We start from the raw sequence: 22649 nt of genomic DNA, 5'->3' as shown, positions 1-22649 counted from the left end.
ATGCTTCAGCTATTGAACAAGTTGTCAGAGAAAAACTCAACGTTAGACTGATTTGTTCTACTGTAACAAGTTCCCTAATGGACCCCAGTGACCCCACCTGTGCAGAAAACCTGGGATGGGTTCACTGTAGCAGGTTTCCACGCGACAAAAGAGGAGGAAGGTAGGCTGCTAGTCCTGTGATCCCTCACTCCCTCTGTTGCAAAACACACTCAATGGGTGAGCAACTGACAGGAAGAGGCATAGCATGGAAAATCACCCCGTTTGGGTTTGGAAGTGGTGAATGGAGGGAATCGACTGCATCTTCTGAGGGAGCACCCCTGTACGTGAAGAGCTGTGGAAGGAGAACATTTCCTTCCAGGGGCAGCAGTCGGTTCATCTTTCTTACTTACGTGCGTTTTCATTTCGTTAGCTACTGTTGTTGACATCATGACACAACAGATGATAGTCACCAGGATGAAGTAAAGCGCATACATGAAGCGGGTGCTGGTTGACTGTTTTATCTTGGGGCAGCATCTGCAGCACAAGGAACAAGCGGCAGTACCGCAGCAGCAGGCCAACTGCAAATAAAGACAAAAAGCACAAGTCATTCCATCACCATCTTCAGTTTCTGTTGCAGAAGTCAGACAGGGAAGCCGGGAGACTTCCTGTATAGCTCCAGAATTTCTCAAGTCCTCTCCTCCCAGCTGAGCAGCATTTAAAGTGGAAGCAGACTGTCTTGTTTATCAAAAGTCACTAGGTTTAAGCACACCGATTTCCAGCCTTCCCACACACTGAGGATGAGGAGGAACCGCTCCCGATTTCTTAATCTTGCTGTTTGCTATCTCTGTGCAGCTCATGTTTGTGACGTGTTCCACCCAGCAGAACAAGCATTGCACCAGTGAGGCTCTATTCCCTGCAATATACTCTCCTGGTTCCACAGTGAAAAAACAAATATGCACAAGAAGGACACAGCCTCCAAAATAGTTTGCTTTTAACATACAGACAAAACTATTTTGTTTTCAAGAGAAACTGGAGGATTTGTTTCCAAATGAGCTGTACAGATCCATTTCAATTCACCAGAACCATACTGTCGTTTATTAGTGTGTCCTTTCTGGTACACACACAGACAAAAACCTTTTCTTTCTTTTGCTACAGAACTTTTAATGATACCAAACATTTTGAGCAAATTAAAGGGGAAGCAAAAACTAATTACGCCATCCTTCATTACAGTTTTGCTGAAGGCTTTATAAACAGACAACAGCTACAAAAACAAACAAACAAACCCAAACCAACAAACAAAAAACTACATTAACAGTTCTAAATATTTTGGGCAGTAGAGAAAGAATCTGGGAATACTTGGCTTACTGCAAACAAAGCAAAAGATAGCTGAGGTTGAAGGAGCCAAAATACAATGGCACCATCTTGTACTGAAAAAGCCAGAGAAGAAAATACAACTTTAGACTTATTTTGACACACTTTGCAAAGGTGAAAGCAGTGATTCCATGTGCAAGATACAAGGAAAAAAATCCACAGCTGCAAGAAAAATAATACCATATCGCACTTTAGCCGACAATGTCTCCAATGTTTAATCATTATTACAGACAGAATTCTTAATGTATTTTAATTCTTTTATACTTATAACTATCTGAGGGTCCAACTAGATAAAAAAGCCAAGAAGCACAGCAAAAAGCGCATAATTGCCTTATTCAACATGGTAAACGGTACTGAATAAATCCTGAAAGGAATCTACTTGATGCTTATTACTTCCTTGCTGTCAAGGACATTATTAACTTTCAAATAAGGTGGATTTACTTTCCCTGGCTTCTACTTTTAGAAAAGTCATATATAAAAAATATAAATATATGCCTTATTTTTATACATATGTCAGCAGTGTCCTTGGTCAGGCCTTTCCTCGCAGCAGGCAGCAGCTTCACCTGGCTCTCATGCTTATCCCAGCAGCCACGACCACAGAAGGGGTTTTTGGACATGGGCAGGCAGCCAGGAGCAGGGAACCTCTCTGCCAGGTACCACTGCTGCTGACCCAGAGCAACCTCACTCCTCAGACTCGCGTTTTCGAGGATGTCCCTGTGGCTGGTGTGTGGCACAGGGGCTGTGCACCGCCAGTGCCAGGGGCTCAGGGACACCCAAGCTGATTTTTCTGTTTTTTCCTGAGGCCCTGGAGGGGCTGCGGCAATGTTCAGAGGACCCCCTTGCTTCCTGGCAAGCAGTTGTACAAGATGGATGGCTTTTCTTATCCCTTGGCAAGGGATTCAGAATGCAGTAGTGCCACATTTGAGTCACCCAGGCAAACTTCACTCTTTGTACGTGCCTCCAGGTGCCAAACCACCACGCGCTGTTTTTCTCCCAGTATGCTTCCAGCATCAATGACTGTCCAACCCAGAGAAGGGGGCTTCACCTGTGTGTCTGCAGACACACATACCTGACATAACTCCACAGAGTCTCACAATCACACCTGTTGATCAAAGAGCCCAAAATAATTTAGAAGAAGTTCCTTGAAAAGACTCCCAGCTTAAAATTTCCTTGCCACAACTATCTGCTGCAACACTCCAGCCGAGGCTTCTGCCCTCTGCCCCACAGAAAGGGGGCAGCAGACGGGACCTTGCCTCGCTCAGCAACGGCTCTTTGGTTTGCAAAACACATAAATTGGGGATGCTCCAACCTGGCTTCCACTCTGCCCTTCTCTCAGTTCACCGCTGTATCTCAGGCCAGAGGAGACGGGGGCCTCAAAGCACACAGCTGCTAAAATTGCTGCTGTTGCAGAACAGAAATCCTCCCCAAAACACACAAAGCTCCCACTGTGGGGAATAAACAGAATGGGCTCATGTTGGCACCAAAGCTGGAAATTAAAAATACTACGTGCACAAGCACATCGTGCAAGTATACTTTCAAAATAGAAGGCAGTGGTGGCTTAATGGTGATTTTATTTTTTGTATGTAGTGAAATTAAGTTAACTTTTACAGCATCAGCTACAAGTTGAAGAAATGAGGAACCTATGGCAAGTTACCAATTCAGCAAACAAATGGAATAATAACACTTCAAAAAAAAACAAGTCAGAAAAGTGTAATCTATCCACTTCACAGTTATGGGGGGGGGAAATATATTAAGACGAAAGGTCCTTTCAATCTGTATCAGCCAGATCCAACATATTTATAATGAACTTCAACTGCTGGCCATACTCACCATAACGTTAAAAACTACAGTACAGAATTAAAAAGGTATGCAGCTTTGGCATTTCTAAGCGGAACAACATTTTCCTAAGCCAGGTGCTAGAGAGCTCTGCCAGTGAAACCTCATCTATGTCCAGCAACATGTCTGCTATTCCAGCTCTGGGTCCCTGGAGCTGATACTGCCGTGGTTCAACCTGAGCTGGCAACACAACCACCACAGCTGCTCACTCACCCCTCTCCCTACCTCCCCCAAATAGGGGAGGGAAATGAAACGGAAGGGAGACACTTGGATTGAGATAAACAGTTTAATAAAATAACAAAATACTAATACCCTACTAGTAAATATATATATAAAATAGAAATAGAATGTAAAATAAAAGATACTCAAGGCAATTACTCATAAACTCCATCCACACCGAGCAGCCAGTCCCAGGCAGCAGCACCTGGTCCCAACAGCTGATCCCAGAGAGAGAAGAGAGAAAAGGGCAGAAAGGCCCAGAGGCCTCTGCAGAACAGCAGGATGGCAAAAGGCCGAACTAAAGAAACTCCCCAACAGGTCTCCATCCTGGCTCCAATCGAATGAGGAAAGAACTCAGCTAGAAAATCCCGACTCCCCTTAAATCTGCACTAATGGGATGGAAGACTCTCATTGATCAGTCAGGATGTCAGTCAAGCTCTGCCCCATCCATGTCCCCCGTCCTCGTTCCTCACACCTGTGGGCAGGGCATTCACAACAGTCCTTGGCTCTCAGATCAGAACAATTAAAAACATTACCTCTGTGCTGGGGTGTTATCTCTTGTTCTTAAACTAAGTGCTAATAAAGACCATGCTAGCTATGAAAAAGAAAGCTTTCTAGCTGCATGAAGAAAATTAACCTTTTCAGTAAAACCTGCACAGTTACTTAAAACAACAAATACTTAGAATATATAGCTCATTTATGCATTGTTCCACATCACTTACAGAGACTTTAATGATAGTTTCTAATACTAAGTACATACCCTATAAATTGGCAATATTTGTGAAAAATACCAGTGTCTCCATCTTTTTTCAGATGCACTCCTGTAAGCACTCTTTTAACACCACAGAAACATCTTCAACACCTTTAAATACAGTGGAAAGTTGGTTAGGTTATTCATCCACAGTCCCAAATTTGGTGTCTGGTGGGTTTTTTTTCTTTTTAAAACTCTGGTTATGACTGACTACGTTCCAGAGTAGGCCACAATGGAATAGATGCTATCCAAAAATAAATGAAAAAAAGTCTTTGTCCAGAGAATAAGATGCTGGCCACAACCTTACGACCATGAGGTTTCAAAGATATTATCTTTGGGTGACAAACTTCAAAGCCGACACATACAACAAGCTCTTTGTTAAAAGGTTGCTGTAGCGGGGGTCTGTCACACTGCAGCAGGTTCTGACTTCAAGTCTTTCTCATCCAAAGGCTCCCTCAGTTCAGGCAGGACATACAGCTGCCCCACTCTACGTCTCCTCACTGGGTGAACACCACAGTTTGACAATCACTACAAGCATTACACAAATATTTATGCTTTCCACAAATACTTATCATCAGCTGGCCCCCTCACACTAACACACCACGACGCAGACCAGCCGCTGGCTTTGCTCGGTGCTACGCTTGAAGAGCTTGAGGAGGGTGCAGTGACAGCTCACCTGAGATCCCCAAACGTGAAACCCTGCAGTACTTGAAAACAGGCTGTGCCGTGATTTGAACTGCCCCGATGACAGCTGACTTGACTGGTTTCACAACAGAAGCTGTGGAAAGCTGTGTGGGAAAATTTTCTGTTGAAAAACTATTCGAAGTGCAGTTTCATAGACATTTCCTCTGCCAGCCTGGTTGGCCTAAGAGCCCTTCTCCTCTGTGGCCACTCAGTCACTCCTACCCCGGCAGCAGCACTCAGTGGCCCTGGCAGTTGTTTCTGATGCTAGGGGTGATCAAAAAAAGCAACAAAAGGAAGAAAAATTACTTGTCAGTCTTTCTCAGCTGCTGATTTATTATGCAACAGCAGAAACAGCTCTACCATTTCAAGTGAGGGCAGAGTGCGTGGTTGGGAGGGCAGAGCAGAGGTGAGCGCCGCACAGCAGTCCCGCATGCTTTGACCCTTCTTTGAACAGGCATTTTAGTAGCATTTTCCTACCAACTCATTTGATTCGAGTGTGGCAGACTCCTGTCAGTGCAGAGGAACAATAATTTTTACAACCACACAGTGAGGAACAGAAGCAAGCAGACAATACAACAGCCCCAGTCCACGTAAACCACTTTTCCAAGTACAGGCAGGCCTAGACATACACTCTCATCTTATGCCAGCCTGGGGAGTACCTATGGCTAACAGGAGTTAGGTTAACAAAACAGGGTAAAAGCAGATTAATCAACTTGTGCATGAGCTATCAGCTCCCACCAATGAATACTGCACCAACATACACTTGCAGCAGGCTACGAAGATGATGAGGGGCCCAGAGAACCTTTCTTATGAGGGGAGACTAAGAGAGCTGGGTCTGTTCAGCCTGGAGAAGAGAAAGCTGAGAGGGGATCTCATCAATGTTTATAAATATCTCAAGGGTGGGTGTCAAGAAGATGGACCAGACTCCTTTCAGTGGTGCCCAGTGACAGGATGAGAGGCAATGGGCACAGAGTGAAGCACAGGAGGTTCCATCCAAATATGAGGAAAAACGTTTTTACTTGAAGGGTGACAGACACTGGAACAGGCTGCCCAGAGAGGCTGTGGAGTCTCCTTCTCTGGAGATGCTCAAGACATACCCGGACACATTCCTGTGAGATCTACTCTAGGTGAAACTGCTTTAGCAGGTAGGTTGGACTAGATCATCTCCAGAGGTCCCTTCCAATCCAAACCATTCTGTGATTAACACCTGCCACACACTCAAGCCTTGATTTTAGCAAGCTGTGATCCAATCTGATAAATCAGTTGAATGAGGTACGACAGTACTGTTAAGCACAAGTAACTGTTTACATACAAGACTGAGAAGTGAATGTAGCCTGCTTACTGCTTTTGTAGAGACAGTGACATTTTTAAAAGGTATTTTCCAGAGATGTTTCCAAAAAAAACCTCAAAGGTTGTACAAAATGTTTGGCATCACTATTAAAACAAAGTGAGGAGTTTCAGGATCACTGCCCAAAACAGCCTATGGTATTTTTAAAATATACAGACCATAAGGAAGTATTAAGCTTATCACAACAAAGCACTCTTCCTTTTGGGAGACTCCAGCAGAAATGGTAAAAATCAAAGGGAAGAAGAGCACATTAAAAAAAAAAAAAAAAAGCAAGCACATTTAAATTAAGCAAAGACTTAGCAGGGTTTCATCTCTTTCCTCCTGACTGCCCAGCTGGCATGACCACACACACATGCCTTCTGGTCTCTCCACAGAGACAGGAATGTGCCTTGCTGAAGCCTCTTTTCATGGGGGCCTACAGCAGCTTAGTTTTCCATGCACTGCTTGATTACTTTCCTACCACATCATCTGGGCCATAAGATCTGCAGATAACACGGTCACTGAGCTATTAACTGCAATGTCTATCAGTAACACCTAAACACCTCCCACAGCAACATGCAGCCGCCAGGCAGGATGGAGGGGCAAAGCAGCCAACCCCACATGGATAATGTGCTGAAGCAGCTGTACACTTGCCGTTCAACTTTCCGTTTCAGGAAAGAGCATCCAGGGTTTGTTAGTGCTCTGGTTCATGAAAACAACACATACCTGAGGCCAGGTGTCCCAAGCGCTGGGAGCTGAGCTCAGACTATTATTGAAAACCCTGACTCTTATGTACACATTTTGCAAAGGTTTCTTCAACCAGCCACATGATTACACAGTGGTTTGTTCCTGTGAAGTACCTAAATTCACCTAAGACACTTTATTTTGCCCTTTGTCTGTCTTAACTGCTTTTCACTGCTGCTTCTTTAATATTCAGACTTACCACGTGGCTTAAGCCAAAAAGTTTTCTGACCGGCATACTAGTTAATCAACCGACAACCTATTTTTGGCAGCACACCTCACACTGCAAACTGTGCAAAATTAAAACTGACTTCAGAGGAAAGTCATGCCAGCATAGACACGGCCTAAACACTGCTTTCCAGTGCGGCTTTCCTGCCCCAAGATGAGGTTCTGAAGCAAAGGGCAGAACTGCCACCCAGCACCAAGCAGCTCAAAACCAAGGAGAACCACAACGAGAGCTGAAACGTGGGCAAGCTGCTGCCAGGCACCGGCAGAGCTGAAGTTAAGTTGAGCTGAGTATGATTAGGTTCTGTCTCTGTGCTCAAATATTACCACATGGTGACTCAGCTCAGCATTAGAAAATAACATCACTGCAAAATGTCTAAATTAAAGACTGTCCAACTGCTCTTATCCTGATGATTTTGGAAAAATAAAGACAATTGTTTAGTCTGACCTGAGCTTCGCAGTATCACATCACTCGGTTCCCCAGTAGAACAGCTATTTTCCATTAGCTAGACCATCTGGACTTGACAGCAGTATGAGATGGGCTGTCTCTCTCTGGTTACTTAAATCTACCATTTAAAAGAGCAAAAAAACCCCCACACTTCTAATTTGTCTGCTACAGTTCCCAGACCCTGGTTCTTGGTGAGGCTTTCTTCACTAGCTGAGAGAGCTTTTTAATTATCCGGTCTTTCTTCCCTGCTCATCAAAAAGAACCCAAACCATTTATCCTTAGTCTCAATTGAAGGCTTTAAGACTTTTCTTCCCTGCAACCTAAGTTGTTTGCATTCTTTTCCTGCATCCCTTCAGATCTCCCCAGCCCATCCTACAAAAACTGGGCAGCACCATCAGCCCAGCAAGTCACCTTGCTCTTCTACCCCAGATGCAGCCAAAAAGAAGGTGAGATAATGCCCCACAGCACTCCATGCGGTGGGATCAGCCTGCCCTCCATGCACCACAAGTCAGCAATGGCAACATCTGACAATTTGAGGTCCTCAATTCCTACAACAAGATTTTCTCCAGGTTAGCCCTGACGTTCGAGACCAGGACTCTAGAGGCAGAATGACACACACGGATGCAACACGGTGCTTCACCGGGGACAGACAGAACCAAGAACACGGCGTACGGCAGTAACTGCTTAAGTACATGCACCACAGGAGTGAAGAAGCAGTTAAAGTGAAATTTCTGTATGCACTGACTTCAAAGGACATAGCTGGAACAGCTGCTTCACTTTTGAATGAACTGACAGCTCCGAGCTGTTCTACAAAGATGTGTCTTTATAAGGTACTTTGGACACTGAGTACGAGTGGCTTTTAAGGCAGAGGAAAAATTACATTAACACTTTGTATAAATTGACAATGGGCAACAAACATTAACTATTTCTCACCATATTATATTTAGAAAAAAAATATAACTGCTCATAGCATTGCTAATATGTTCCAGTTTACATCAATGTCACAACAGTCACATGCATTCCCAGATTGTCAGGTTCAAAATGGAGCCTGCTCACGTTTTCCCATTACTTACTTCTTGATGAGCATTTTAAAATACAATTACAATGACTACTGAAGAAGTATCTTGAACAGGATTCCTGAAACACTGTTTTGCCAGTGACTGTAATACAAAAAGCCAAGGAAAAAACACAAGTTAGATTTCTTCAAAAAATGTTAAGAGCTCTTCCTGCTAAAACTCAGTGCGAGAGATGGCAGGCTGACACATTTTTGGATCAGTCCTACTGGACAGAAAGAAAGACAGAACTTTCCATTTTCAGACTGTGAACATGTATACATTTAAGTACTTGAGCATATGCTGTCTCTAACTTTTGGAATTTCCAAACATCAGTCCCAGCACAGTTATCACTAATAAAATTGATGATGAGAACAGTAGGTGCACCAAGACTCCCTTCTAATCAAACACGGGGCCATCTTCCCACAGCTGCTGTCACGGTAAGCGCTGCAGTCCCCGCCACCTTACGCTGTAGCACACACCAGTGTTGAAGTCCATCTCCTGGGTGACCTGAACAACTCACCAGGTCAGATTCAGCTGGCAGAATGGTCAATCACAGCCTAAAAATCTAGGAGGCCAGGCACCTAACATGTCAAAACATATTAGAGCCCAACACTAGTGAAAAAGAAATAGAAGCACCATTAACTTGGGCATGAAAAGGACCTTGGAAGCAACCCAAGGTCCAAGTGTCTTCACATGGCTAAGCTGAGAACACCAAGCAGCCTCAGCATGTGTTTGGGATGACAGCTGTTGCCAGCTCGAGACAAGACCTTCAGCTTTTCCTGCAGTCATAGGTCAGGCTTGCATCCAACCACTCCCCTGACACAACTGTCTTGCACCCGCAACTGTGAGTGCATTAATCACAATGAAAATCTCAGAAACAGAAAAAAAAACCCCACAAACAAAAAACTGAAAACAAAGACACCCTGGAATACCTGTACTTGCAAAAATTAAAATAAAAGCAGCAATAGGATTTATATCCTTCTGCAGAAAAGTATCCCCTTGCTCTTAAAAGTAAATGTCCTGCTCTTACATTGCTTTCACATCTCTACAGCCATGGGTATTCAAGCTGTGTGTTTAAACCCACAAGGTAACCAACTTGTCAGATGTTAGAGAGAAAGGCTAAAAGAAATTAGGCAGCAATGGGAAATAAGCAGGAATGAGAAAGAGTATCTTCTGCCTCTTACGCAGTTCCAGGGAAAGGATTCCAACCTAGCGACGCAAGTGTCAAATGATACAATGCTTACAGGATCTCGCTGGTTTTGGTTGCTTTTCCCTCCCTTTCTAATCACTTTTGAATCCAGCAGCAAATTTTATCCAGCTTGGGCAGACAGGTCGGGGCCTCAAAGATATTACGTTCTTAAAATTTCCTTGAAAACAGATAAAGGTTTAGCAGAGAAAAATGATCTCAACCTTGAGCAAGGAAAAGGCCGCAACACAAGTTCAGTATTATTAGAAAGGCAACTGACGTAATATACCAACCTCAATGAACAAAGCTGCAGAAAAGCAGGCTTTGCTAATTCAGATGTTCAGTCAACCATCCGTTTAAAACAAAAATGCCATGCTTCTGCAAACAGGGAAAAAAAGTCCTTCCTCAGTCTCTTTTTTTCTAACTGTATTTAAGTGGAACACACTACAGAACTCCACATCAGACCTCAGACATCTAGCTTCATCTTCAATCATGATTAATAGTGGTGGCGGGGATATGGAAAGGCAGTTGTGAGAGGTGGTAAAACGCACAGCTAAATTTCTCTTTTTTTTTTTACCTGCCCAGCTCAGGTTAAACACAATAAACCAAAGCCCTCTCACCTAGGAAGACCATTTGCAAGAGGAGAGATGTGTTTTGGGAAGCACAGCACATGGAGCTGAGCCAGGAATGCCCCAGCACTTGACACCGTGCACCACCCAGCAGCACCCTGGCATCCTCAGAGGACACCAGCCCGGACCAGGGTGGCAGAGCCACCCTTTTCACCACGTTAGGAGACCATGAGGGCAGGACTGCAAGCCCCCTTCTCAACCTGCAGATGCAAACAGGCAGTGCCAGAGAGGCAGGCAGCCCCAGAGCGCACAGGGGGCTTCCCTCCCTCGCCCCAAAAAGCTGAGGTCAACCTTATAAAGCATTTTTCTTTTTAAACCCCTCTGAATTAGAGGTCTGGGTATAAAACGAAAATCCGATACTCTAACTTGCAGCACATCTTACTACATGATATGATTTCTAAGTGCAGAACAGAAAGCACTCAAGATTTAACAGACCTACAAAAATAGCTTTATAAACTTTAGTAACTACCAGTTCTAATTGAAAAATCCATCTCCTTGAACAACCCAGCTACCCCCAAATTAATGTTAACTATCTAAATTACATTTATTTAACTCTGGAAAAAACATATTCATTGTAATAAAGATTTTCTGCAACAGCTGCTTTTCTTAACCATGATCTCAACTCTATTCTCTTGAGAATAACTACTGAAGAAAAGCCAAATGTAAAATCCTGTTTCCTGTCAATTTAAGCAGATGTTTTCATGTAATCAAAAGCATTGTGGAGGCCTAAGCCAAACTGTATTCTCACTGCACTCTCAAAATATGTCTACCAACAGAACACCAGGAAAAGAAGAAGCATTTAGCAAGCTTATTACAGTTCAGAAACCTAAAAGTGGCAGTTCTCTTCAAAACAATGTTGTATGTTGCATGGTAAAAACCAACTGCAGAAACTAAGGTTTATAAATGTCCAAGTTCCTTGAAAGCAAGTTCCCAGGGTCTACTTGGCAAGGATGCAAGTCACACAGTAATGTTGATTACGATTATTTTAAATAATTTTTGAGTGCAAAATCAGCATAACCAAAGTACACTGAAGTTTGGCAGCTTACCACTCTATCCTTTAACAACAGGAATCTGGTCTACAAAACCTGAATGCATGTATTCCAACAGGCACCATCAACTAGATGTTTGGCATGGTTTGACCCAAAACCAAAAGTACTGATCGCTTATTGTCTGCTTCACACTGGGAAAATTTGCTGGCATTAACTCATAACTGAACTTTGATATCAGCTAGACATCCATGCACAACAACTGCACTTTCACAGCCCAGATGGACAACACCAAAGTTCTCGGGCAGTTCTAGGAAAGCAGATTGACAGAGACAGACAGGCAGATATAAGACATACACAAGGCAAAAATACTTCCTACAAAAAAACCCTACCCCATATATCAAACCCATTAAACTAGTATATTTTAGATAAAAAGGAGGGATGCAACATGAGTGTTGATTTTGGGACACATACAAAGTTTCATCTTTCCTCAAGAAAATTGTCTCTGTTTCTGGAGAGAGAGTTAACTTCACCTTTGGGAGAACATTTAAGGAGAGGCCAAATTCCTTCTTGATTTCTCAGCTTGATTAACAGTACTCATAAAATGCCTGAGGAAGCTGGGTTGAAAGAGAAAGAAGAACTTCCATCCCTTTTGTTTTTCTTGTGTATTAATAATGTTAAACAAACATCCCTTCATCGAGGTTGGAATAAATCAAGTCATAAAGGCAAAGGCCATTTTTCCTCTTAAAAAAAGTTACACTGCATGCATGTCTACGCCATTTATCATCCTAGCCTATAAAAAGGTTATCCACACCAAGTTTGCTGGTATAACTCCAGGAATATGTCGTATTTAGCACAGATAAGTCTTACATCAAAAATAGTGCTTAAGGCAGCAGAATACATCTCCCCAGGGTATTGCATAATTTTGGCACTATGACTGCATCCACTTGAGGGCTTTTGCTTTAGCTGCAACGTCACTAAGGAGTTCGGTTTATTTACATACTCCAAAGTGACACATCAGTGCCAGTAAAACACATTATTATCACATAATACCACGTGCGATAGGAATAGTCGCTTTAATAACGTCTCAAAGTTCAGTCACGCTGAAGCCATGCCATTCGCCACACAAGTCTCACAACAGTTTCATCCTCTTGGTATTGTTACTTCTGTAGGAACTCCACCAAAAAAACCCCAAACATTGAAAACGCAAACAGCCATGAACCGCTGCAGTGACAGCACCTACTAACAGCGCTTCGTTGAGCTTCTCCAAAACTTGTTTTGGGTGCTGCTGAAACGCACACAAAGCAGCAGTCGGGAGACTCCCTGCTTTTAAGAAGAATATTAGCAAACGTGGGTACTGCTGTCCTGCTTTAAGAGGAATATTAGCAAACACGGTTACTGCTGTCCCCCACAGCCACCCAAGGCTGCATGGTGAGGCGCAGGGGAGCTCCCAGAGGCCAGGCATGTGCAGACACGTTCAGTAATCCCTCCTGGCCCACCGAAGACTGAAAGAACCACAGCTGGAAGACCAAATTTAGCCTAGGATTCCACCCTCCAGGAAAGATCTCAGATTTCTTTTTTTCCAGGTGCTTCACACAAAAGCAAGAGAATAATCAGATGCTAGGGTGGGGGGGTGGCGGGGAGTGCAGAGTGACCAATTAGGAAATATCAGTAGAATTAGGACCAGGCATTTAAATATGTAAAACAATAGGAATAAGCTCACTGACTACTCTGTTGCGGACAGGACAAGGAGTAATGGTTTTCTATTGCAGAAGTGGAGATTTGGGAAAATGATGCACAAAATAAAGTGTCTGAGGGAGATGCGGTCTAACACCACCGGCAGGAACAGAAGTCCTTCCCTTGCGTGCAGTCAAGGACGAGATCTGGACAGAAGCTCGCAACCACCCTTCTCCAGTTCCACAGTCCTCCACTCATCAGCTCAGATTCAATCAGGAAAACAGGTGCGTCGCAGGAAGATGCAGAGCACAGATTACTCACCTCATGCACGCTGAGGGGCACACACCCTCCATCTCTCATTTGCTCTCACTTCCTCCACTAGCACCTGAACTTGCTCAATCTTTCCACAAACCCAATTTAAAGCAGTTTGTGACAGGGTCTGAAAAGTGCCAGGCAGCCAGCAGCTAAGAGAGAAGTTAAGACCACATAGACTTCTAACACCGTGGGTATCAGCTTCCCCGCCACCAAGAACCAGTAGCAGTCACCTAAGCACCTCTCGTAGCTCTGAGTGGCCTGTCACCGCTTTGGGAACGGCTCCTTGCAGGACAGGCCTTTGAGAAGTCTCGTCCCCATGCCCGTCGCCCCAGCGCAGCTGCTGGTGCGGACACGGCCAGCAGAGCCGCTCTCCGCTCCCTCACCCCGGGGAGACGGCGGCGTCCGGCTGCGGCTTCTCCCGAAGGGCGAGGGGAATTCATCCCGGGGCTCCGCCACTCGCCACGGCAAACACCTCACGTACCCCGTGTCAGGGGCAGCCCCGCGGCATTCGGCTCCCGCTCCGCAGGTGCCGCTGTTACTTTAACGCCTTCGCTGCCCCGTCAGGCTGGCTCTCCCGGGCTGACCGCGAGGCAGCGGAGCGATGCGGACGCACCGGCCCCGTCCCGTCCCGTCCCGTCCCGGGCTCTCCGTCCCCCGCGCTGGGCCGTCGCCACCCGGCCCGGCGGAGCGCCCCCCCGGGCCCTCGCTCTCCGCGGCGGAGCTGCGGGGCGAGCCCCCACCGCCGTCCCCCCAGGATCCCCCACCGCTCGGCACAGGGGAGGCTTGCGGCGCCCCGCCGCGCACACCTGCCGGCCTCCCCGCGGCCCCAGCCCTCACCTGGCCGGCGCAGCAGGGCGCGGACATGCCGGCGGCGCGGAGCGGCCTGGGTCCCCGCTGCCTGGGTCCCCGCTGCCTGGCTCACGCGGCGCGGGCAGGGCAGGGCAGGGCAGCGCGGGCGCCGCTGCCGCGGGCGGAGCGGCACCGCCTCGGCCCGGCACCGCCTCTGCCCGCAGCCGCACCGCCCCGGCCCGGCCGCCGGCCCCTCCGCCCGGCTTCCGCTGTCGTCAGCCTGCGCGGCGGGGCGGCCCGGGCCTGGCGCTGCGCGCACCGGCCGTCGCGGAAGGGCCGCGCTGCCGTTGTTGCCGCTCCGTCCGGCGGGCCTGGGCAGCCCCTCCGCCAGCCCTGGCTTCCCCGGGCGAGGGGGCACCCCCCGAACCGGGAGCCGCTGGGCAGAGCACCCGTCCTCCCGCCCGGACCGGGGAGCGGTACCGCGGCTGAGGCGCAGCAGGTGCGGACCTTCCTGTCCCGCTTGCCCGAGGCAGCAGAGGCGGCGGTTCCCCGTACAGCTGCGGCAGGGGAGTGCGCCCGCGCGGGGCGTCCTGCGCAGGCTGCCCCGCGGTACCAGACATCATCCTGCCCGTACAATAGGCCCAGGCAGGATCTCTCGGCAAAGCATATTTTATTAATGATAGCGCAAAACCGGGTGTCTTACCTAGTGGAAGGCACACGGAATACGGCCAAAAGCCCCTGTTTATATCACCCTAATCACGGCTGCAAATTTCCTCACCTATTCCCTATTAGTTGGGTACTGCAGGGTCTACAGACTACCGGACACTTGCCTCAGTTTAACTGTCTCATTCATCTAACAAGCCCCTCCCCTCACTGATTCAAAGTATGGATTCCTGGCTCTCTGGCTATCCTTCCCCCTAGCTTAACTTTTTAAATACAGTAATCAGTTTGCATTTCGGGATTAGTTCAAGGAGACTGTTTTACATTAAAGATTCATAGCCAGATGTCTCCTCCTTGCCCCTCCCGCTGGGGTCAGGTGCCAGACCAGTTGTAAAAACAGCATTCCTCCTTCAATGGCTCCTTGCGCTGCTGTCAAGCACATTGCTAAGATCACTTACCTGCTCACATGCCCTCTAAACCACCCGTTTTTTAGTAGCTGCAATTTAACAAACTCGGTGAATAAGAGAAACATAAGAATCTTAGAAGACCAGGCATGAAGTGTAAGTTTAACGCTGCAACGCACCAACCTTGAGTTCCAATGGCTTTGCCGCGGCCCGCGGCCCTTGCACTGCCCACATGTAGCTGGAGAAGCTGTGGCGCTCGGAGGATGGCTTCAGGGCCCTGCGTTCCTACAAGGAGCCGAGATCTTCCCTGGTGTTGCTGAAATACTTTCTCCAGCATCAGCTGCAAGGAGCCAAGGGCAGTACCCGGCAGTGGCAGAGGATCTCTCAGCTTCCTGTGTGATGATCTTTGCTATTGCAGACAAAGGCACTGATAGTGGTGTCCCAAAAGGTGGGATCGTTATCTGGCCTGTAGATAGCAATTCACATACAGGGTCGAGGTATTTGTTTAATTTGCAGTTCCGGGCAGAAAAAGGTGCTGGGCAATCTTTCGCAAAGCACACCAGGAGCAGAATGAGTTACGTATTTATACATTTCAACTTTTAACCACTCCTAACATCTTATACATATTTATGCCTACTTAAAGTTCATTGGTCTAAACTTTGCTCGCTTCGGTTTAAAAGGTACAGTGAAGATAAAATCTTCTATGCATGCTCAGTGAGTAGGGGTGTTCTGGAGGCAGGTAGCTTTCAACAAGGAGGTGTGGTTTTGTAATAAAATGAGTGTATAATGAGCATAGTTCACCAAAGTTCACAACATACCGCTAGTCCTTGCCAAATTTCATTGTTTGATACTAACTGCATATTCTTCAAGCTTTATCTCAGGGTTTGTCCTTCAAGTTCCTCTCATAAGTAACCAATTCCTGTTCTGTTTGAATCAAATTTTTTGTTTTATGGTCTGCTTTGACCTTCTGTAAAACTCCATCAAAGTTACTGGAAACATCAGCCCCACCGCGGTTCAGGCTCTGACGTGGCTGACGCTCCTGCTCTGTGGGAGCAGCGAACGCCCCAAACGCGGGTGAAGGCTCCTCAGGCCAGGACTGGGGGCTGGAGTCTCAACACAACTCCTCCGATTTACAGCTCCTCTCCCTAGAAGAAGGGCTGAAGAGAAAGAATCAATAATTGAACAAGGGACAGGAAAGGAGTGTGGCCAGCAAACAGGCAATGGAAAACCACTGGTGTTTTTAACTCTGAAACACAGTCAGCTTCCTGAAGCATGTGGTTAAGACATGAGAACATGAGCATCACAGCATAGTAAGAACTCAGCAAAACTGCATTCGTCTTTTATTTCTGTTCCAGACTTCTTATGCAATCACAAGAAGCTGACTGGTCAGGCTTTGCTTAATTTCCACATCTGCAAAATCAACTCAAAACATGATGGAGAATCTGAGGTTTAATTTAAAAACGAAGCTGTCTTGCCAAGAGAGACTGGTGAAGGTGACATATGGGTACAATGGAAGAGTACAAGGGTGTGAAAAATGCAGTTGTGATTCGTGCTGAGATGTTTAATGTTTACAGGTATAACCAAATGAGGCACGGACTCTGAACTTGGAAAAGGGAAAGGTGGTTAAGTTCTATGTAAAAAGTTATGAAACTTGTTTAGGAAGTTATATTGATAGAGGGAACTAACATTTTAAGGGTTAAGCAACTATATAATAAGGGCCTACTAACAAGCTAACATTTTAAACCACATAATTAATATCTAGTCTAGAGCTGTATGTAACTAATTGTGCTAAAAAAAGCAGGACTTCATTAAATGCCGAGATAAGAAGTTTTACAGCACCAGCTGCAACCTTGAGGAGACAAGATAGCCAAGATTTACAGCAAAAAGGGGGCGCCAGTCTGGTTTCAGTCGGTTTGGTAGCTTGGGTTCCAGCCAGTTCCTCCTAATGAGCCAAAGGTACAAAGTCCACTGTGACGAAGCTGAAGGAGCCTTCATCCAAAGACCCCTAAAGACCCTTCCTCAAATTCACCAAGTGACATTGCGCAGGCGCAACAGGGGAGGGTCAAGGAGGGGAATATGTAAATGGTTATCTGAGACTCGATTTAATAAAAAGTGGGAAAGGTCATGAATATGTATAGGCGTTTCTGGGTTCATTATGAATATGTAATACCATACTGTATTTAAACATACTTCTTATTGTTAAAAGTGTGTGTGTTGGGCGGAGTGAATCCCCCGCGCACCCAGCGCTGTTTTGCTTATGCTCTAATGAACACATGTTTAAAGAATACAATTAAGGAATTGGATTAAACGTTGTTTATCCATAGAAAAAGCGTAAGTTTTTATTTCAGTACAATGGAAGAGTACAAGGGGCTGTACCGCATGTCAGCATGTCTGCGATAGCAACAAGCATTCACCGGGTAGGGAACACCATTAGTTCACTCCTCCATGCAGGTCTGTTAATGCCAGCCTGCGCTGTTATCACTGACACAAATCCAGCCTCTGCACTGAAGAAAACAGCAGAGCTCTGTAATGGCCTTTCCAATCATCAAGAGCACGCCAGAGTGTGTGCGTTGGCTTTTTGAGTGAAAAATTTGTCACCAGGAAGGCTTGCATTTTCCTGCTGTGTTGCTGGCAAGCATTAAACAGGCTAATAGCAAAGCAAAGAGCAGATGTTACTGCATGAAAAGAACTGTCAGTCTGAAACTACCCATGCATTTAGAATAAGGTTTACCCATCAAATACATATTCTGAAATCAGAGAAGGCTGTTGTGTTCCCCTAATCTGATTTACTGGACAGAAATCTTCAACCAGTAATTCCTGCATCAGACTGTTCTTTTGGCAGGATAAAGAGTGTCTGTTTGAAGTGATGCTAATTCTGGTTTAGGGCTTTCAAGTGGCAGAGAAGCTGTCGCATCAGGAGAAAAAGGCACGATGCTTTGGCCTTGCTTTGTATAAGGAATTTTAAGAACACAGATTTACAGAGTTGCAATGAGTCAGACAGAACAGGGCAAGAAGTGGCTCTGCGTGAAGTAAGACAGCCCAGGAATGGAGCTAAAACTCTGGTCTCAGTTCAGGAGCTGGGGAATGAGAAAGGAAGGGAAGCACTTCGTTACGAGGAAAAAACCCGTGTAGAAGCAGTTGTGCCCTGGAGCGAGCCACTTTGCCCGCTCAGCGTGGGGTGCCACAGGCAGAGCAGAGCGGCAGAACCTGAAGCCCTGGGGGTGAGTCACTGAGACACTCACCTTCAGGCAGCCTGCGAAACTCTGCCTGCGAGACACCCGGCCCGGATCCACACGTGGCAGTGACCTTCCGTGGCACACCAGCTTTGCTTGGGCCCCCGGGAAAGCCATCGGCCTCGGGTCCCAACTGCAGTTTCACTTGCAAGTGTGGCACCTTGATATGCATCCACTTTACTCATTCCCAACTCATTTCTGCATGGTTTCTTGTAGCAGAAGCAGGACAGGGAGCTGTTGGAGAGGGTCCAGCATAGGGCAACAAAGATGATGAAGGGAGTGGAGCATCTCCCTTATGAAGAAAGGCTGAGGGAGCTGAGTCTCTTTAGTTTGGAGAAGAGGAGTCTGAGGGGTGACCGCATTAATGTTTACAAATATATAAAGGATGAGTGCCACGAGGATGGAGCCAGGCTCTTCTCGGTGACAACCAATGATAGGACAAGGGGTAATGGGATCAAGCTGGAACACAAGAGATTCCACTTAAATTTGAGAAAAAACTTCTTCTCAGTGAGAGTGACAGACACTGGAACAGGCTGCCCAGGGAGGTTGTGGAGTCCCCTTCTCTGCAGACATTCAAAACCCGCCTGGACATGTTCCTGTGCGACCTCACCTAGTCGTTCTTGCTCCAGCAGGGGGATTGGACTAGATGATCTTTTGAGGTCCCTTCCAATCCCAAACATACTGTGATACTGTGTGCTCACTTCCCCCCCTTCACTGTGAGAAGAACGCAGTGTTACAGCCTCTGCAGAGAACTCAAAAGATGTTAGTGGTGAAGCAGAGAGCTTTTTGGCATAGCACAAGGAAATCATAATTACCAGGATTGCTCAAGGACTCTGCGCTCTCTCAGTATTCACATAGTATGAACCAGCTCAGTGTATTTTCAAGTAAGAATATTGGGAGTTGTGCCAGTTTGCTCACACTTTCTGAAAGGAAGCTGCAACTTGCAATGCTGCTGTAAACGTTCTGTAGTTTCAGGATTTTACAGTAATTAAAGGATTTTGGTTTGTGCCAACTGGCAAAGAGAAGAGCACAAAAAATCTGCATCCAATGAGAAGGAGAAATCTACCACTTGGCTGTTTTTTTTCAGGTGAAGTTAAACGCAGAAAATATTTCCAAATGTAAATGTAATCAGAAAGAAAACAAAACCAGATTGTTACACACCATGGTGGCCACTTACATAAAATTAGTTCGTTTTTTATAATATAAATTCAGACTTTATATGCTGGTTAAAGTACAAAACATGTGAAATTGCGTTCTGGGTAAATGTATGTTTTGCTTGAGCCTAGCAATTAGACACCAGTAAAAACATGGTTATGGGAAGGAGGGGAAATGTCTGTGCATGTGCATGCACGTGTTCTCAAAAACCACCCCTTGGATCCAAAACGAAACTCTTACACAGCTAATGACCTAACTGCTGTGATGTTTGCTGAAATAGTTTCCTGTGGAAAAGGTATTCCAGTAAAGGGCAACAACATGCAAAGGTGTGATCAGACAGTAAAAATAATTTATTTACCACCTAGGAGATTTACTTGCGTGTGACTGCACACCCACGTCTCACAGTCTAGGTGGCTGCAGGCCATAATAAACTCATGGCATCCTTCAGGTTTTTTTCTAAGTATGCACCGGCACCTGGATTATGGACCACTTCTCCCCAAATCCTCCTAGGCAGCCAAAGCCTTCCAGAACCTTTGGACATCTTGGTCACTAAAAACCAGTGTGTATAGGAACCACAGCAGGACCAGCTGCCACAGCACAGTCCAGCCCACCTGTGGACATGGCAAAAAGCGAGTGGGACCAGCTCGCTGGGAGACAAAGGTGCACTGCACCGCTGTCCTGGTTTTGTTAAAAACAAGTTTCTCTTTCAGTGAATTTTGGCTGTCAGCTAAAGCCTTCATATTAACTGCATTTTCCTGGAGAACCAGACACATGTTTTGGTAAACACAGCAATGGAATGCAAACTTATTCATAAGCATGGATGGACATCTCGCGAGAGGGGCAACGAGAAACCGGTGACCAAGAAACTGACCAACTGTGTATAACATTCCATTCACGTGAATACTTCATGTAAAAGTGGCAGATCACGAGGATCTCGTCCCTTTTCCTTTTTTCCCTTTTTGCCTTTTCCCTTCTGCTTATGGCCGACATTAGGAGAGGACCTTGCTAGTCGTCCCTGCGAACTGAGGCCTAGTGAGAAACTGAATCCAGCTCCGGTTGGCTACAGAGTCCAATCCAGGACTTTGGTTGCAGGCTCTGCAGTTGCTGAGACTTTCAAGATTGGTTTTGTATATTTTGTATTATTTTCTCTATTCTTATTAGTAGCATTAGTAAAACATCTTTATTTTTTCCAACTCTCTTCTCTCTGTCCTTCTTTCCCTCCTGATTGCCTGTCCTGAGTGGGAAGGGGGAGAGCGAGGAGCAAAAGGGGGAAGTGGGGGGGGAGAGGGGGTTAACAATACATCTGCCAGGGTTTTATTGTCACCCCGCAATCTTAACCCTCGACAACCGCTCGCAGCCGCAGCCTCCTGGATGTGTGGAGGAAGCCCAAGGGCAGGGCCCGTTCCAGGATTTGCCAGAATCACTGAGCAGCTTCCTTGGCTGCTACACCTTACTGATTTGCATCTCCGGCTGCTACTCTGCTTGTGAGCAACAGAATAAATAAATAAACAAGAACATTACAATAAGAGCTGTGAAGAGTCCTGAAGAGAAGCTGCCACATTCATGTACACTGTGATTAGGTTACAAAAGACGTAGACATCACTGACCAATTGACACAATAAATGCTTTCTGACCACCTGCAAACGAGGGGATATTTTTCAAGTTTTAGATCCTTCTGCATGACAAGAGGGAGACAGAAGATTAAGTGATACATTGTTTTGAAGCAGAGTGCTTAGTTTATATTTAACTAATAACAAATAGATGTAAGTAAGAAACTAAGCAATTATAACTAACATCATTAATTATTTCTTAGTATAGATGTATGTAAAAAATTTCAAAAACTGTAATGCATATATAATAATTATGTGGATATAAGCAACGCAAGAGCATCCAGTCTTTGGAGCACTTATAGAGGATGATCCCCAGTGTCCCCCAGCGCTGATGAAATAAAGAATGCCGCTCAACAATATAATTGACTCTGCTGCCAAGTTTATTTCTCTGTTTCAGTCCAATGACAGGAAAAAAATGAAGTAACTTTTATGCCATGTTTTGATGTTTGAGCTTTTAGGATCTAAGCTTTCGAGCTGTTGTCAGCCTCTCTGTGGGCTGGAGACTGCATCTACCAGCAGCAGCTTTCGGAAGAGCATCGGTTAGCTTGGGATCTAGTAACAGACTTACATACTGCAGCATTTGTTGCCGCAACAATGGGATGATCACCTTCGAGACTGCGTGTGGAGGTGCAGGGAAGCACACAGAACCAATATAATAGCAAAGAGTGCAATGAATGACCTGCCAGTGTAAAGCAAGAGCAAGCTGCAACTATATATCTCTGAAATGTGGAGAAACACAGATTGTCAGTGCACACAGGGCCAGACACACACGAGTAACCGGCCCTTCCAGAATATCAAGCTGGTCACAATACTACATGGTGGTATTTTCCCCTATATCTTTACTAGTGTTCTCTAATTCACACTGATTTTTTTTTCTAGCTAGTAATAGTTAATTAAAAAAATCAAAAGGAAAAAAAAATCCATGCACTTAAGTAGTCAAATTTGGTCAGATTCTGATCAAATGAAATGTTCTGAATCACTTGTTGGACTTGAAATAAAGGATTTCATAGCATTTGAAGATTTCAGTATTAAAAAACCCACAAGGCTAGTATTTCCAGACAAATTTGCTTTAAAAAAAGCTTTTATTTTCAGAATGATACTTGTTTTTCACTCCAATGTTAATTTAAAGTGGATTAAAATTTGCATTACCTATTAAGGAAATACATGAACTAAACCTTTCTGAGTACTTTAATTTTTGTAACCAAAGTACAGAACAGTAATATTACACAGCTGTGCACTGAGCTCTCCAGATGCTGCATTTGCACCCTCTTTGTTTGCCCTTTTTAACACAATACCATGTAATGCCAACTATGTCGTTCTTTCTGACCTCTCAGCGACTGTGTGCAGTACAGATTTTCATTCCTAAATC

The 22649-nt window shown here is 45.5% G+C and overlaps 1 protein-coding gene across 1 annotated transcript in view; it reads right to left on the bottom strand.

The window, feature by feature from the left end:
* The window catches only part of SERINC5 (serine incorporator 5), a 43574-nt gene extending 29138 nt beyond the window's left edge, over nucleotides 1-14436 (bottom strand). Inside the window, exons 1-2 of the mRNA XM_082075506.1 lie at nucleotides 14267-14436; nucleotides 390-557 (exon numbers count right to left, since the gene is read on the bottom strand). Coding sequence (XP_081931632.1) covers nucleotides 390-557; nucleotides 14267-14293 — 195 coding nt within the window. The 5' untranslated portion in view covers nucleotides 14294-14436. The remainder of the gene's footprint in view (nucleotides 1-389; nucleotides 558-14266) is intronic.
* Between the last annotated feature and the right edge of the window lie 8213 nt (nucleotides 14437-22649).

This window comes from Streptopelia decaocto (genome assembly GCF_964273445.1).
Source record: "Streptopelia decaocto genome assembly, chromosome: Z".
Classification (NCBI taxonomy): Eukaryota; Metazoa; Chordata; class Aves; order Columbiformes; family Columbidae; genus Streptopelia; species Streptopelia decaocto.
The sequence above is the reverse complement of the archived record's forward strand: the minus strand, read 5'-3'. Positions and strand labels throughout refer to the sequence as shown.